The following is a 15,472-nucleotide window of genomic DNA, read 5'->3' as shown; positions in this document are numbered from 1 at the left end:
CACTTTAACTGCCATGACTGAGTGCTATGAAGTCCTGGGATTTTTACTTTGGGGAGGCACCAGCATTTGTTGGCAGAAACGGTTAAAGACTTTGTTAAATTAAAACTTCCAAGATTCCATAGCATTAAACCATGGCAGTTAAAGTGATACCAGTCTGCAGTAATTCTACAGTGTAGCTAAGTGTAGATGAATGCTTAGTCTAATGCACAAACTACTATTTTGCAGTGGCTCATCTTAATAGGTAACTAGTTGCAAAGGAGAACAAAGCTGTTATGTTTTTAAAAAGCTATATAGAACAGAGAATTTGGTGAGATCCAGTTTGTCCTAAAGGGACAGAAATAACTCTAAATACGTAAATGTAAATCCTAAATATACATGAGCTTGCATTCCTACTTCACACTGTCTTGTGAGAGATAATAATTAACAATTGTCATCAAATTGCAGTTTTGACATTAAAATACTTAAACTACATCGGTTATTCTTCAACACATTTCAGTCACCTTCTTGTGTAAAATAGGGACTTTCCAATATATGCTGACATGGGTAGTGTGACTAGTCTTATCATTGTTAAGGATTGTGAGTTGAAAACTGCAGGTTTTGTAATACAGCCAGAGTAAACAGACTAAAATAAGAGAGAATTATTGTGTAAATGGATCATTTAGAGGCAGTTTGGTGGAATTAATTTAGCTAGAAGTTTAAAAGGAGAAAAAACTTGCTTTCTTGGAAGACAGTGATAACATGATAGTTATTTTTTAAAAAAACTTCTATACAAATCCTTGCTCATTCATGGAAACCCATTGAGTGAGCTTGTGTAAGTGATATTTTCTCAGCCTCAAGGTAAGGCAAAGGCAAAGCCTCTCTGAACAAATTCTGCCAAGAAAATCCCAAGGACGAGATTACTACTTCAATTAAAGGAAAATCTTTAGTAACTTTTAAAAAATACTTGAAAGGCCCAAATATACTGAGAAAGAACAAAATAGATGATTATTTGCTTTGAATATTAATATGAGTTAAACTTGTAGACAAGTTGTAACAATATAGGATAAGAAATATAGAAGTTGGAAGTACAGAAGTTGGAAGTCATGTTGTTTTTGTATTTCAATGTGTTTTTTAAAATGTTTCCGTGTGTTTTGTCATGTGATGTTTTGAGTGTCTAGAATTCCAATAAAATAATTGCATCCTGGGATTTTTTGTTTCATGAGATACTTAGAATTCACTGCCAGGGAGATCTCATTCTGTACATCAAGAAATAGCACTAAGAACTACAAACTTCAGGATTTCATAGGTGGGAATTATGGCAGTTAAAGTGAAACCATGTTTCCATAATCATGCAGTATAAATACACCCTCAATTAGTTTGTGATTTTTAAAATCTTTAGCTGAGTATTGTTTAATGTGCTCTTGGATTTAAAACACATCACACTAATAGAAGTGCTGATAGTTGTCTCTAGATATGTCTGTTATTTCTAGATATGTCTGTTATTTCTGCAGGCACAAAAGTTAACTTCGTATGGAAGAAGGGTTGATTCTAATAAACAGAGGGACAAATGAATAAAGCAGAGTTTCTCAAACTGTGCTTCCCTAGATGTTTTGGACTTCAGCTCCCACAATTCCTAACAGCTGGTAAACTGGCTGGGATTTCTGGGAGGTGAGGTCCAAAATATCTGGAGGAGCAGAGTTGGAGAAACACTGTCATGGCATATAACTGGTTAGATGGCACAGTGGAACTGCATTTGAAACAACATTTTGCTGGTGGGAAACAATAACAATGTAGCTGTAGAGCTATCCCATGCTTACAGATCTTTTGAAACATCTGTTAATAGCGATTCTTGTGATCTTCAAAATACAATAGAGTCTCACTTATCCAACATAAACGGGCTGGCAGAACGTTGGATAAGCGAAAATGTTGGATAATAAGGAGGGATTAAGAAAATGCCTATTAAACATCAAATTACGTTATGATTTTACAAATTTACAAAACATGATTTTACATCATGTTTTGTAAATTTGTAAAATCATAACGTAATTTGATTTTACATCATATTTTACAACAAATTGACAGAAAAAGAAGTTCAGTACACGGTAATGTTATGTAGTAATTACTGTATTTACAAATTTAGTACTAAAACATCACAATGTATTGAAAACATTGACTACTAAAAGGCAGACTGCGTTGGATAATACAGAACGTTGGATAAGCGAAGGTTGGATAAGCGAGATTCTACTGTACTCTGATAGTGCCCATAGGCCATTTTATTATAGTTGACTTGCTAAAAAAAAGTGGCTGTGTGTTGAACTGCTATCTTTTCTTTGCATCAGTTGGTATTACATTACAGTATATATAAAAGCAATGATATATAGTTAATAAGTGATGTGATTTGTACCCAATTTAAAAAAAAGTAGTGTGCTCTAACTGTTCTGAGAAGTGAAAGTTACTTTATCCTTCTAAAAAAGTCTTGGTTCTAGACCAGGGAGAATACTGCTTCGCTTTACTGCTTTAATAAGTTCAGATTTCAACCATGCATTGTAGGAGGAAATTGCTTTATTAACTTTCAAGGATTACTGAAAACCCCATGAGTGAAATACTGTGGGAGGAAATCTTTTTCCCCCTGAGGATTATTTCTGTGCTGTTCATTTGAGTTTTGCTTATTGTGGATCGATTTTGTGTGTGAATGTGATTTAAACCAACATGCACATATAGATGGGTATTCATATTAAAACATAACTCCAAACTTTTTTAAAAAGTGTGTTTTTTGAAATGCCATCAATGTGTTCTTTAAAGCAAGAGTTACTCCTGGAAACCATGTATAAACTTATTTTAGAACATGGAACTGTAAACACCTCTTCACTTTGTATTTATAGGCAAAACAGAAGTCTTGTATTGAGAATATTCCAGTGCTAACAGACATTGACTTTCGTTATCCGTAAGGATAATACATTATACATGCTTAGCCAAATTTGTTAATTCACAAAAAATAGGGATTCATAGAATCATAGACTCATAGAATAGTAGAGTTGGAAGAAACCTCATGGGCCATCTAGTCCAACCCCCCGCTAAGAAGCAGGAAATTGCATTCAAAGCACCCCCGACAGATGGCCATCCAGTCTCTGCTTAAAAGCCTCCAAAGAAGGAGCCTCCACCACAGTCCGGGGGAGAGAGTTCCACTGTCGAACAGCCCTCACAGTGAGGAAGTTCTTCCTGATGTTCAGGTGGAATCTCCTTTCCTGTAGTTTGAAGCCATTGTTCCGTGTCCTAGTCTGCAGGGCAGCAGAAAATAAGCTTGCTCCCTCCTCCCTATGACTTCCCTTCACGTATTTGTACATGGCTATCATGTCTCCTCTCAGCCTTCTCTTCTGCAGGCTAAACACGCCCAGCTCTGCAGAAGAAAAGGCTGAGAGGAGACATGATAGCCATGATTCAACCTATCAGTCCTAAAAACAGATTGAAAATCAATTCAAACTTTAAATTTTTTTGTTGCCATAGTATATCAAGGCCACCAGTTTATTTGTGCTATGAAGCTTTGTAAATTAACTTAACAGTTTTAACCTTTGTGAATAATTCAAGCGATGCTATCAATAATTTATTTTATAATTATTTTTCTTTCTTCCGAGATCATAGCAGAATGATGAACTAATTGCTCTAGATTTTAAGCATGTTTATAATGCTAACCAAAATGTGTTTTATGACCAAAATGATATTTAGTCCATTTACAGATTATTATTAAGAAGCGGGCTGGGAATATTTGTGGGTGGTGGCAGGTAATCTTGACTGATCGTCAGATTGTTAATGCAAGAATATGCCAGTATTGGTGCAAATCACACTTACTCCCAACAGAGTAAAATTTTCTTACTGATTACTAGAACCTTTGACCCAGCTGGCCAACTCAGGGTGCTGTTTAATTAACTAAGGTGACATTCCTGTGCTAGTCCTCTAACCCTAAAGCCTTATTGCTGTCAGCTGTGTGACCTGTGGGTGCAATCTCCAGACCACAGATTGCTTTAGGACAGTCTGGGTTGATCAATAACTCTGATAAAATTGATTAAGCCGTTACTCTGCAGTGCTTATTGTAGCGATAAGAGGTCTTTCTTTCTCTGTTTTATATTTTCATTTTTTATTTTTAAAAATTCTTTTTCTGAAGAAACAGTCAAGCTCTAAATATGCATTGAAATACATTATCTTGTCTGTATATATCTGAGAGAGCTTTCACTTGAGTATCCACAGATTTTAGGATCTTCTGAGATTTGGTTTCAGGGCCTCCCTGGATATCAAAATATGAGGATGCTCAAGTTCTATTATAAATAATGGCATCTCAAAATGGTATATCATATAAAAGCGCTAAATCAAAGCTTACCTTTTTGATTTTTTAAAAGAATTTTTCAAGCCATGGATGCTGCAGAATCCATGCATACAGAGGGCTAACTGTAATGGGAGCATTACTTTTTTTTTGGGGGGGGGGGAGTAAAGACTGAAGGTATTTTATATTAGAGTTCTTCAGAGTTTATTTTAAAAACTTTCATGGGGTGAATCAAAAGAACAAAAAACACATAAAAGCGCTGCAAAAGAGAATAGATACTAAGGTGAATTGGTGTCCTGGAATGAAATTATTCCTCTTAGTTTGCAAAGGGGTTGTCACAACTATTTTTAAAATTGGCTGGGGGAGTATGTATTAGCCTACGGAGCCTGCTTTTTTGAGAGTGAGTCACCAAGTTTTCATTATTCCCTTAAGCAAGTGAAAGCTAAATAATTGCAAATGTCAGATATGAGGGGGAATGTAAGAATAAGCTGGATAATCTTTCATATTAAAAAGAAGACAGTCTAAAGCTTCAGCTCACGATTATCTTGGTCACTATATGTGATGCCTATTATCTGCAGTGCACTGCTATAATAGCATGGAGCAGTAAAGGTTGACTGAATCCATTTTACACCCACCAAGCTTAAACTTAAACAGTCTGCTTTGGCCTATGCTTGAGTTTGTTTATTCATATTAGCCTTGAATAACTGGTTCTACACTTAGGGGCACAGGAAAGTGAAAAAAACAAATAAAAATACTATGTTTTTTAAACCTTAGAGAACACTTCTCTAAAAATCTCTAGGTTTTCCTGCACAAAACTGGTCAGCATCCATTGGAGATTGACAATAGAATTGAACTAGGGGAAACAGAAATTCCTAGAGGTCTTCTATTTCAGACTCTCTAGGTCCTCCAATGTTATTCCATAGTCAACTTGACTATAAAGTTGCATTGGAAGACCTAGAGATTTCTAGACAGAACATTTAAATAAAATCTGCAATTAAAACATGCAAATGTGCAGAGCCACCTATATCTGCTTTCAGTGGTTAAATTTGTTATGTTATTTAGATTATTCTAATACTATTTTCCTGTACTTATTAGAAGGGTTTCTGCTATGTATTTTATGTCAAATATTGAGTAAATAAATAAGAATAAATGAATCATGTAACCATATTTAAACAAGGAAGCTGAATAATTTTTCCATCTCACGGTATCATGTATATGCATTTTAGCAAAATAAGCCACTTTCAGAAGCTTGCTATTTGTCACTTTTACATGAAAGTTCAAACTTCCTAGGAGAAGCAGTTTGCAAAATACGCAGCTGAATCTGTATTGAAAGGCATTATCAGTTCTGAATAACTTCTATTGCCCTGCTCAAAAAAGCTCTTACCAACTTTATGGAGCAGATTATTCCTGCTAACAAGTCAGGATTGTGGCTGACTGTACAACAGTTTATTACTTCTTTAAATGGTCTCCTTAAATGCCATTTTATGTGCTAAGTGTCTTACTGTAGCTATAAGAATTTTTATTTTAGAAAAGATAGCTAAGTACATTTTAAAAATGTACATAGCTATGAAAACTTTTGCTATATCTTATATCAGTATCCAGATCTTAGCTAGAAGCAGGGATAGAAGGTACTGGTTTGGGTAAATGTACACCTCCATGTTATTAATGATTTTGTCAATGTGTATCAGAATACATTATTGATAAATGTGGTGGTTTATCATTTTTATTGCCTTATTTTATTCGTTCTCATTAAACTTACTTCAGCAACTTGTTGAGAAGTACTCCAGAAATGGAAGAAATAAAGGGATTATATAACCATATCTTAAAGTTCAAAACTGCACTTCCAGTAATTTTGCTAGCATTACAGTTGAAATATTGAAAGATAACTGTACTGTCCCATTACTGAAAAATAAATTTTTTGCAGTTTAACTTAGATGTATTTTGTGAAATAGGTAAGCACTTTGTAGAATTCTGATTTTTGTAACATGCCACTAAAAGTATCTCTCTTAGTTTTTTTTAAAGGTTAGAAGGCAGAATGTTACTAACGTCACGTATTTGTAAGTATAATAGCAAAAAGTAGCATGTGTATACCATGGAACTGTAATAGTACATTTATTTTCTGAAAGCATCTCTCCAGGTGCTGTTTTTTCATTACCCCAAATTCATGTGACAGCAATGGGAGATTGTCCACTACTGCAAATAATATGCAGAAATCAGTGAGATTACTTGTGACATATAATTGTGTTTGTGTGGTTTTTTTTTTTACAAAAACAACTGTTTAACACCAGGCATTGTCTGCTCTTTGATAGGAAGAGGCTTCACCATATTCTTTGCTTGACATCTGCTTGAATTACCTAACTTCTGACCTAGAGAAGTTCTGTACAGAGAGACAGGATGGGACATTATGTTTGCAAGAGCCTGGGATATTCCCACAAGAAGTGGCCGATCGATTGCTGCGGACAATGGCATTTCACGGTAAAACTATTCTTTGGGATTCAGTAACTAGAAGTCCTAAAAACAGTGAAGTGCAATGTTAGGAAAAGTAACTGTTTAAGCTATTGCTTGATTAGCCTGTATAAGGCATTTTACCACAGTATGCCTTTTGTATCTATGGGGGATACATTTCTAACCTTCTGCAGATAATAGCAAACCCTGCTGAAATGAAGAACTTTTGTCCTATAATATCAGAACCACACTAGGGAACCTAGAAAATGCCTAAAGATTACATTTTTGTTGGACATAGATAAACGAAACCATAGATACGGGGATTGTATTGCAATTGGATTTTTCATCTTGTACTGTGGTGCTAACAACTGTTGTGGTGCAAGCAGTATTTATGTCAGTAGCTAATTGGTAGTGGGAAAGTAAAACAAAAGTATGGAACATTACTTTGCTAAACTGTAAGTTATTTTGTGCTATTTGAAAGCTGGGAGCAAGACTATATAGGTGCCTATGTCAACATATGACTATGCCCTCTTCCCTGCTCTCAAGCTTCCCATCAGGATATGGGTTTGATGGAAATTATAGGAACTCTGGGACAAGATGGCAATTATCCTTTACTTCAGTCCTAGTGCCTTACTAAGTCTTGTATGTCACAACTTGAGTGCAACACTACATGGCACAGTTTGGAACCTTTTCAGTACTACATACTGGAGCTTGTAAAAGTTCATTTGTTGGGCTACAGCTCCCAAAATTCTTCAGCCAGCACATAAATGATATTTTAGGAGTTTTCCAAATTCTGCTGCATGTATATTGACTCCACCTACAGGAGATAAAAAAGAGGGAAGCCTCAAATTGATTCATTACTGTATTTATTGGACGTACATCACACCTCTATCCTACAATTGGAGCATCAAGGTAGCATATGGTGATACTGAACAAAATATACAATGAAAACACAAACAAAGTCAGAGATTAAAACAGAATTAAAGAGACAATTTAAAATGCTTTAAAAAGGAAAGCTAGGAGTGTAAGTGACTCCTTTCCCCTCTGGCAGGGCTACCCCTTTCTTCTGCTGTATCCCTGGTCTTAGATCTGGTAGGAATTCCTTAGCTATGGCATCCCTCCCACAATGTGGAAAACCTTTGGACTCCAATTCTTAGAACCCCCCCCCCCCCCCGCCCTCAAACAGCAGGACCTTTCATATTTTTACAAGAAAATGTGTTACTGAGTTCTTACTGCCTTTTTCCTGTTTTTGCATCCTTTTCATTTTCACGCTCTCACTCACTCCCACCCGTGTGTGCACAGGACTGCTAAATGAAGCAACTGTGGGCATTTTTCGAGGCAACCAGATGCGCTTGAAAAGAGCTTGTATCCGCAAAGCCAAGATTTCTGCCGTGGCTTTTCGGAAAGCCTTCTGCCACCACAAGCTGGTGGAGCTTGACGCTACCGGGGTGAATGCAGACATTACCATCACAGATATCATCAGTGGACTTGGCAGCAATAAATGGATCCAGCAGAATCTTCAATGCCTTGTGCTGAATTCATTAACTCTTTCATTGGAAGATCCTTATGAACGGTGCTTTAGTCAGCTGACTGGTCTTCGCGCTTTGAGCATTACCAATGTTCTCTTTTACAATGAAGATCTAGCTGATGTGGCTTCACTTCCAAGATTAGAGAGCTTGGATATATCAAACACCTCTGTCACTGACATAACTGCACTTCTTACCTGCAAGGATCGCCTCAAGTCTCTTACCATGCACCACCTGAAATGCTTGAAAATGACCACTACTCAGATTTTGGATGTCATCAGAGAGTTAAAGTTCCTGAATCATCTTGACATTTCAGATGACAAGCAGTTCACATCTGACATTGCACTTCGGTTGTTAGAACAGAAAGACATATTGCCCAATCTTATATCTTTGGACATCTCAGGAAGGAAACATGTTACTGATGAGGCTGTAGAAACATTTGTTAAACAGCGACCCTCAATGCAGTTTGTGGGGCTTTTAGCCACTGATGCTGGCTACTCGTTATTCCTTACTGGAGAAGGAAACTTGAAGGTTAGTATTGATTTTCGCTCCCACTGCTTCCAGAATGTATTGCTCAAAAGTAAAGATATAACTCTTCCTGTTTCTCAGTTTCTTGCTAATTTTCCTTAATTTATTAGCCACATTCTGCTTTTGCCATAGTACTTTTCACTGAGATGTTCTATACTCTGAGTAATGTAGACCAAGGCTTCTTTTCCACTCATGATCCCATTTGGCCTGATAAATGCTTACATGACCCCTGGTATAAAGATATAAAATTAAATATTTACTGATAATAAATCAGCATCTGCAAGGCTTGCTAAATTATATTGATTTTTCTCTTTATGAACTACAGCTGAAACATCTGCAGAATCCATTGCAAACACTGCAGAACAGATTCATGTAAATATTCAGAAAATCTTTTAATGTTTCTAAATTTTTGGGGTCCCAACACTGAGTTTGTGCTCGAGTTGCACAGATAAGAAGCAGTGATGTAGACAACTATTTCTTCCTCGTACAAGCTTTCAAAAGATCATTTACTGATTATGGTTGGTCTTCTTCGTAAGCTGACAGAACTTCGTGGGGTTTTATTGACAGAGTTACAAATATCCAGTACAATTATGTATATATAGGGCACAAATGAAACCTTTTCATTTTTCTGAGAGCCTTCTTTTCAAAGATTCTACCAAGGAACATCTCTCTGACTGCTTTTCAACCTTCCCTCTGCATTTATTGGGGCACAGGGAAAGAGAACATCTTGTGAAATAGCATAATGTATTGAGCATTGGTGAATGTTTATTATTTTCCTCAATATTTTTCTTTTTAAACAATTCTTGTGCAAAGCTTTAATGTGGTGTCTTAGGCTTTGAGGGGTTTTTTTTTTTACAACCCAAGAGTTCTCAAAGTCCTTAGTGCGCATGTCAAACTCAAGAGCCACAGGTTGAATCTGGCCCTCTATGCCACGTTATGTAGCCCTCCAGATGTTAGACTACAACTCCTGTATTCCTCATTATTAGACATCATGAATAAAGCTGGTGGGAGTTTGTGATGTAATAACATTTGGAAAGCGGCAGTTTGCTCTGCTCAGTCAGAATAGTGGGGCTACAGTTTAAAATCAAGGCTTCAAAATGTCCTTTCATCTTTCCCCAACCTCAGAGCCACAAGTGCTGTTGCCTTACAGTTCCCATGATCGCTAGTACACATGGCAGATAATAAATGTGATTGAAGTTATCGTTCAGTAACTTCTGGCGGCACAAACTGGGTAAAAACAAAAAAAGGCTGACAACTGTGTAAAAAAAAAGTTGTCCCTCCATAGCCACGGATTTTCTATCCATGGATTCAGCTTTTCTTTGAAAGCAACCATAAGGCTGATGTGGCCCTCAGTGAAAATTAATTTAACATCCCTGACTTAGTGGATCCTCTGAGGCACCTTTTCAGAGAGAAACTTGTCTGTAAAAACAAGCGTGCACAAATTGTGTGCTGTTGTTTGCCCCTCTATATAGAGTTGGTTATAAGCCAGTCAAAAACCCATTACTTGTCTCTTCTTTTGCAGCCTCATTTGTCACTGTCCTTTGCAGGATATAGGTTTCTTATTCTTCAAAAACCCAACACTGTAGCAATGACAACTTGCTTGTATAGATTTCTAGAAGACTCTTCTGTAGTGATTCCCACCATCTATAATTTCTGACAATATGTACAGTATGTGGGGCTGCTTAATTTCTTTAACCTGAAGAAGAGGAGAATAATTGTCTGCCTAGAAACAAGTGGCATAGGTCTAAATGATTATTGCACATTTCTGCTTTTCAGTATATTATCTTTCTGACAATCAGTGGTCAACCAGCAGTTTGTATAGTTTGTTTTATATATTGCACTTGTTCTGCCTTTGTACAGGCTGTAATATGTTTGAAAAGTACTCTTCAGTTGAGTTGTTAAACACATATAAAAACTGAAGGCAAGAATTGGTTAACAAGGGTTATTTAATAGAAGTGGCTCTGTAAAGTGAAAGACACTATAGAGAAATTGCTATAAACTGAAGCAGGATAATGCACACTGGAGATTAATTATTTTGCAGGTATAGATTCAGCTTTTGTTTCTTAATAGATTTACTGAAAGTGTTGTGAATGTAGATCAGTAACATGTATTTTTATCTAACAGCACAAGCTAAATTGTATTGTCTCATGTAGAAAAAGCTGTCTACAACATCTTATTTTCACTTAGCTCAGTGGTTTTCAACCAGGTGTTTTGGCCTACAACTCCCAGAAATCCCAGTCAGTTTACCAGCTGTTAGGATTTCTGGAGTTGAAAGCCAAAACATCTGGGGACCCACAGGTTGAGAACCACTGATTTAGCTGGAAAGTGTTTTCATTGAACTTATTAGGACTTAATTCTGAATATACATGGATAGAAACCTATTCTGAATTGACTGCTTAGCTTAAGCAGTGCCCAATGAAATGAGAATGATTGATAATGAACAAGCTAAACATCGACAACAGTTTGTTGTGCACAACTTCCGGCATTTAATCACACAAATAAATCTGGGATCTTTATATTACCTATATTTCCTTCTACCACAATTGCAAATTGCACTACATTGTGTTTCTATGTTACAGGTATCTGGAGAGGCAAATGAAACACAGATTTCTGAAGCCCTGAAGCGTTACAGTGAGCGGGCGTTCTTTGTGCGAGAGGCACTTTTTCATCTTTTCGGTCTTACCCATATAATGGAAAAAACAAAACCAGAAATCCTAAAGGTAGAGCTAAATAGCACTGATAGGTATCTTTAGCTTTGAGAATGGGATCTGAAGAAGTGTTGTCTTCAGAAAAGTTCAGATCAAATTGAATCAACCTTGATACGTTTGAAGAAGATTAGGGGAAAGGGAATAACTGTGGATAATAATAATCAGAAATTTGCGCAAAAAAAAGGAACTATCATTTGTATAGATCATATCAACTTGAAGGACAAAAAGTGAGGGACTCCCACAATAAATTTGCCACACACACAGTTTGGAATCCCACGGCTGGAGCTTTGAAGCAGAAATTCATTCCATAGATACCTTGTCTGATGAGGTCCTTATGATGGACAGAGCTCTTTGAATGTGAATCTCTACCAAGCAGCAGTAAACTAACGAGTTCCTGTGGGGAGCCAATTTGCTGCCATCCTCCCTAAATGACTAGTTGGGGTTGCAGCAGCAGAGATAAAATCCTAGCAAAGTGGCAGGTTCCTGACCCTCTCAAATTAAGAAGAGGAAGGCAAGGGGAGTAGACCATCTGACTAATGCAGCCATCACTAGGAGAAGGAAATGTTGAGATGTTGTTCCCTTCTTGGATTCTTTAAAGTAAATGTCACAGTTTGGATTTTTTATGTAACAACTAGTTTAAAAAAAACCTTGCAATTGATAGGCTGCTTATTTTTTATATACTTTATTTTTATTCCGCCTTTCTCCCCATAAGGAGTCAAGGTGGCTAACAGTGACATTATAAAAATTTAAAAATAAATGGTTCAAATAATTTTGGTACAGGGCTTGGGAAATTAAATTTTATAGCAATCGAAAATTGCATTTTATAGTTCATTTTTTTCCGATTCCTATAAAATTTCTTCAGATGGATTTGATACCTTTTGAAAACAAACGCCACATATACATTGGACTACACAAATTAAACAAATATTTGTGTCATGCATATATAAGTTAAAATACAGTTAAAATACAATTAAAATTACATTTAAAAACTAGACATGCTGAAGATCCCATAGCTAATTATATGCCTTTTAAATGTAAAAGGAATTTTTATTTGGTCTTTTTGTTTGTTCTCAGCTTGTAGTTATTGGGATGAGAAATCACCCTCTGAACTTGCCAGTGCAATTAGCAGCGAGTGCCTGTGTGTTTAACTTGACCAAACAGGATTTAGCTACAGGCATGCCTGTAAGGCTTCTGGCAGATGTTACTCACTTGCTCCTTAAGGCTATGGAGCACTTTCCCAATCACCAACAGGTAAGCGAACTGATGATTTTTTCCCAAGGGGTGTGTGTGTGTGTGTGGGGGGGGGGATTTCTGAACACAGAACTCACACACAATATCAATTTCCAAATGTAACAAATCTCTTATAAAATTGGCCTACTTAGAAGAGGTAGAATATATAACTCTGTACTAGTGGACTTTAAAAAAGTGATCTGTATTAAACAGGAACAAGCAATGTCTTCTCAGACATTTTGTGAGTCAAATGGTTTGAGTCTTCCCACCCTGTAATAGATTCAGATGCTACTTGTTGCTGTGAATGTGGACAATATGCCTGTTGCTATTAATATAGCCCATGGCTAATGGATTCCCATTGCTGCAAAACTGCATTAATCATTATGTTGGTGATGTTTCAACATTTTAGACTGCTGTAATTTTAACACTATTACACAACCCCCTTTCTGCTTATATCATCTTACTGGTTGCATTTGCATGTAATGCTGAGGGATGGCTTGAGCATTTAGAGAACAAGCCCAACCTTCCCTTTAGCTCATATGTGTTCACTTCTCTTTTTTTGAAGGAGTACAACATTTTGTGTGTGTGTACGTATGTGTGTATGTGTGTATATATATGAATGACTTTGACATCTTATGAAGGCCTGTGAATACTTTCACTTCACTCCATTTTCTTTCATATTTTCTAAACAAATACATTTGCAAGTGAGATACAGTAGAGTCTCACTTATCCAACATAAACAGGCCGGCAGAACGTTGGATAAGCGAATATGTTGGATAATAAGGAGAGATTAAGAAAAAGCCTATTAAACATCAAATTAGGTTATGATTTTACAAATTAAGCACCAAAACATCATGTTATACAACAAATTTGACAGAAAAAGTAGTTCAATAACCAGTAATGTTATGTTGTAATTACTGTATTTACAAAATTAGCACCAAAATATCACATTATATTGAAAACATTGACTACAAAAATGCATTGGATAATCCAGAACGTTGGATAAGTGAGACTCTACTGTAATTAAATAAATAAAAAGATTGCTTTTGAATTGTTAAGAATTTGTTAGATTCATGACACTGGAAAGTGAAGTTCAGAAATGATACCTGTGAAATGCTTATTGATGAGCAACATTTTGCTCTTTTACAGCTGCAAAAGAACTGTCTCTTGTCATTGTGCAGTGACAGAATACTTCAGGACGTTCCATTTAACAGGTTAGTTTGTCTTCCGGAGTTCTATAGAGGGGGAGTATGAGTTTCAGGCTGCTGAAATGGCTAAACATTACTGCTTAGCAATTTGCAAACCCCTTATTCCTGGGAAAATTAAAAATTCTGAATAAACTTTAGGAGCAAATAATGATTTATTGCTCACAGAAAAAAACCCTAACCTGACTGCATTTGCCATTTTTTCATGAAATAACAAGTGCCATTTGCTAGATCTACATTCATGCCAGTTTTATAGGGTGATTGAGTTTTTTTGGGTTAGGAGTATGCCTCCCCAGTTATAAATTATTAGTGCTGATTTTGTTTGTATTCAGAAGTGTCTTTCAATTTATCTCATTTTAGATCTGGAGGTTAGGTATTTTGAAGAATAAAAAAGTGGCCTTGTTCATGAGCTATAGCCTGGCTCAGTGGTTCTCAACCTTTAGTCTTCCAGGTGTTTTGGACTTCCAGAAATCCCAGTCAGTTTACCAGCTGTTAGAAAGTGTGGGAAATGAAGTCCAAACCACCTGGAGACCTAAGGTTGGAAACAACTGGTCTCACAGATCTCCAGCCTCTGACTTGGTCTGAGAAAATGTCCATATTCATAAATAGTGCCAAGTTGGATAGAAAATCCACCCACTACCTTCTGATCTAGCAAGAAATAATTATATACTACCTAGAATTAAGTTCCACATTGCGTAATCATTAATGCATACCCACGTAATTTTGGCATTTAAAATCAGTCTTTGTATCATGCGATTTTCTTGTTAGTGCAAACACTTCATGGCTTTTTGTTGCATGTCCTGATGAAGAAGACTTGGAAGCAAATAGAGAGTTGATTGTGATTTTAGTAATTGCAGCCTTCAGTATTTTCTTGCTGTCCTCCCATGATAATAGTTTTATGCTTTTCTGCCCATGCTCTCTACCTATCTGTAGTCTCTACCTACCTGTAGTCTCCACAGTCTGTGCTTCATCCCAATTGCAGACAAAAAGGGGGAAAAAAGATTGAATAATATATGAAGGTTGAATTGGTTTTTTAAAAGTTCTCTTTTAGTGTCCCTTTTAGATATATTCATTGTTGTGGATTGCTTTTCTGATTCTGAGGGAGAAGGAGGACAGGTGGTTGAAGAGGCAGCACTTGGGGATTTGGGGTTAACTGGTGAGAAAGAAGAGGAAGGAGGAGAAATGGCAGAAATCCCTACTTTTCTGGAGTGACAAAGGGAGAAAGAAGGCAGAAGGAGGTCAGCTAGGCTAGCAGAGAAAACACTGAACAATCAGACCTCGCCTAGGGTCAACTGTGCTGGGAATCTCAGGGCTATAAATTTGCAGCAAGGTCAGGGGCCAGTGCTGGCTGCAACCATCTTACTTTCGAGGGAGATTCTGTTATCAGCACCGTGCATGGAATCTCTGAAGCCTCCTGTTGTTTACAACTTGTAAGCCTATATATCAAAGACTTTATTTGTTGTCTGCCATGAAGACTTTTTTTACATTTGCTTGAAGATTGTGCTGTATCATCGTGATTGTACTTTCTGTTTTCTA

General features: G+C 36.7%; 1 protein-coding gene across 1 annotated transcript in view; it reads left to right on the top strand.

Moving 5' to 3' along the window:
* Positions 1-15,472, top strand: part of LOC100558936 (protein zyg-11 homolog B) — a 31,323-nt gene that overhangs the window by 5,264 nt on the left and 10,587 nt on the right. Inside the window, exons 2-6 of the mRNA XM_008109583.3 lie at positions 6,604-6,769; positions 8,042-8,796; positions 11,373-11,513; positions 12,576-12,752; positions 13,881-13,945. Coding sequence (XP_008107790.1) covers positions 6,604-6,769; positions 8,042-8,796; positions 11,373-11,513; positions 12,576-12,752; positions 13,881-13,945 — 1,304 coding nt within the window. The remainder of the gene's footprint in view (positions 1-6,603; positions 6,770-8,041; positions 8,797-11,372; positions 11,514-12,575; positions 12,753-13,880; positions 13,946-15,472) is intronic.

This window comes from Anolis carolinensis, chromosome 4, assembly GCF_035594765.1.
Source record: "Anolis carolinensis isolate JA03-04 chromosome 4, rAnoCar3.1.pri, whole genome shotgun sequence".
NCBI classification, from domain to species: Eukaryota; Metazoa; Chordata; class Lepidosauria; order Squamata; family Dactyloidae; genus Anolis; species Anolis carolinensis.
Note: the sequence above shows the minus strand (reverse complement) of the source record. Positions and strands in the feature narration are given on the sequence as shown.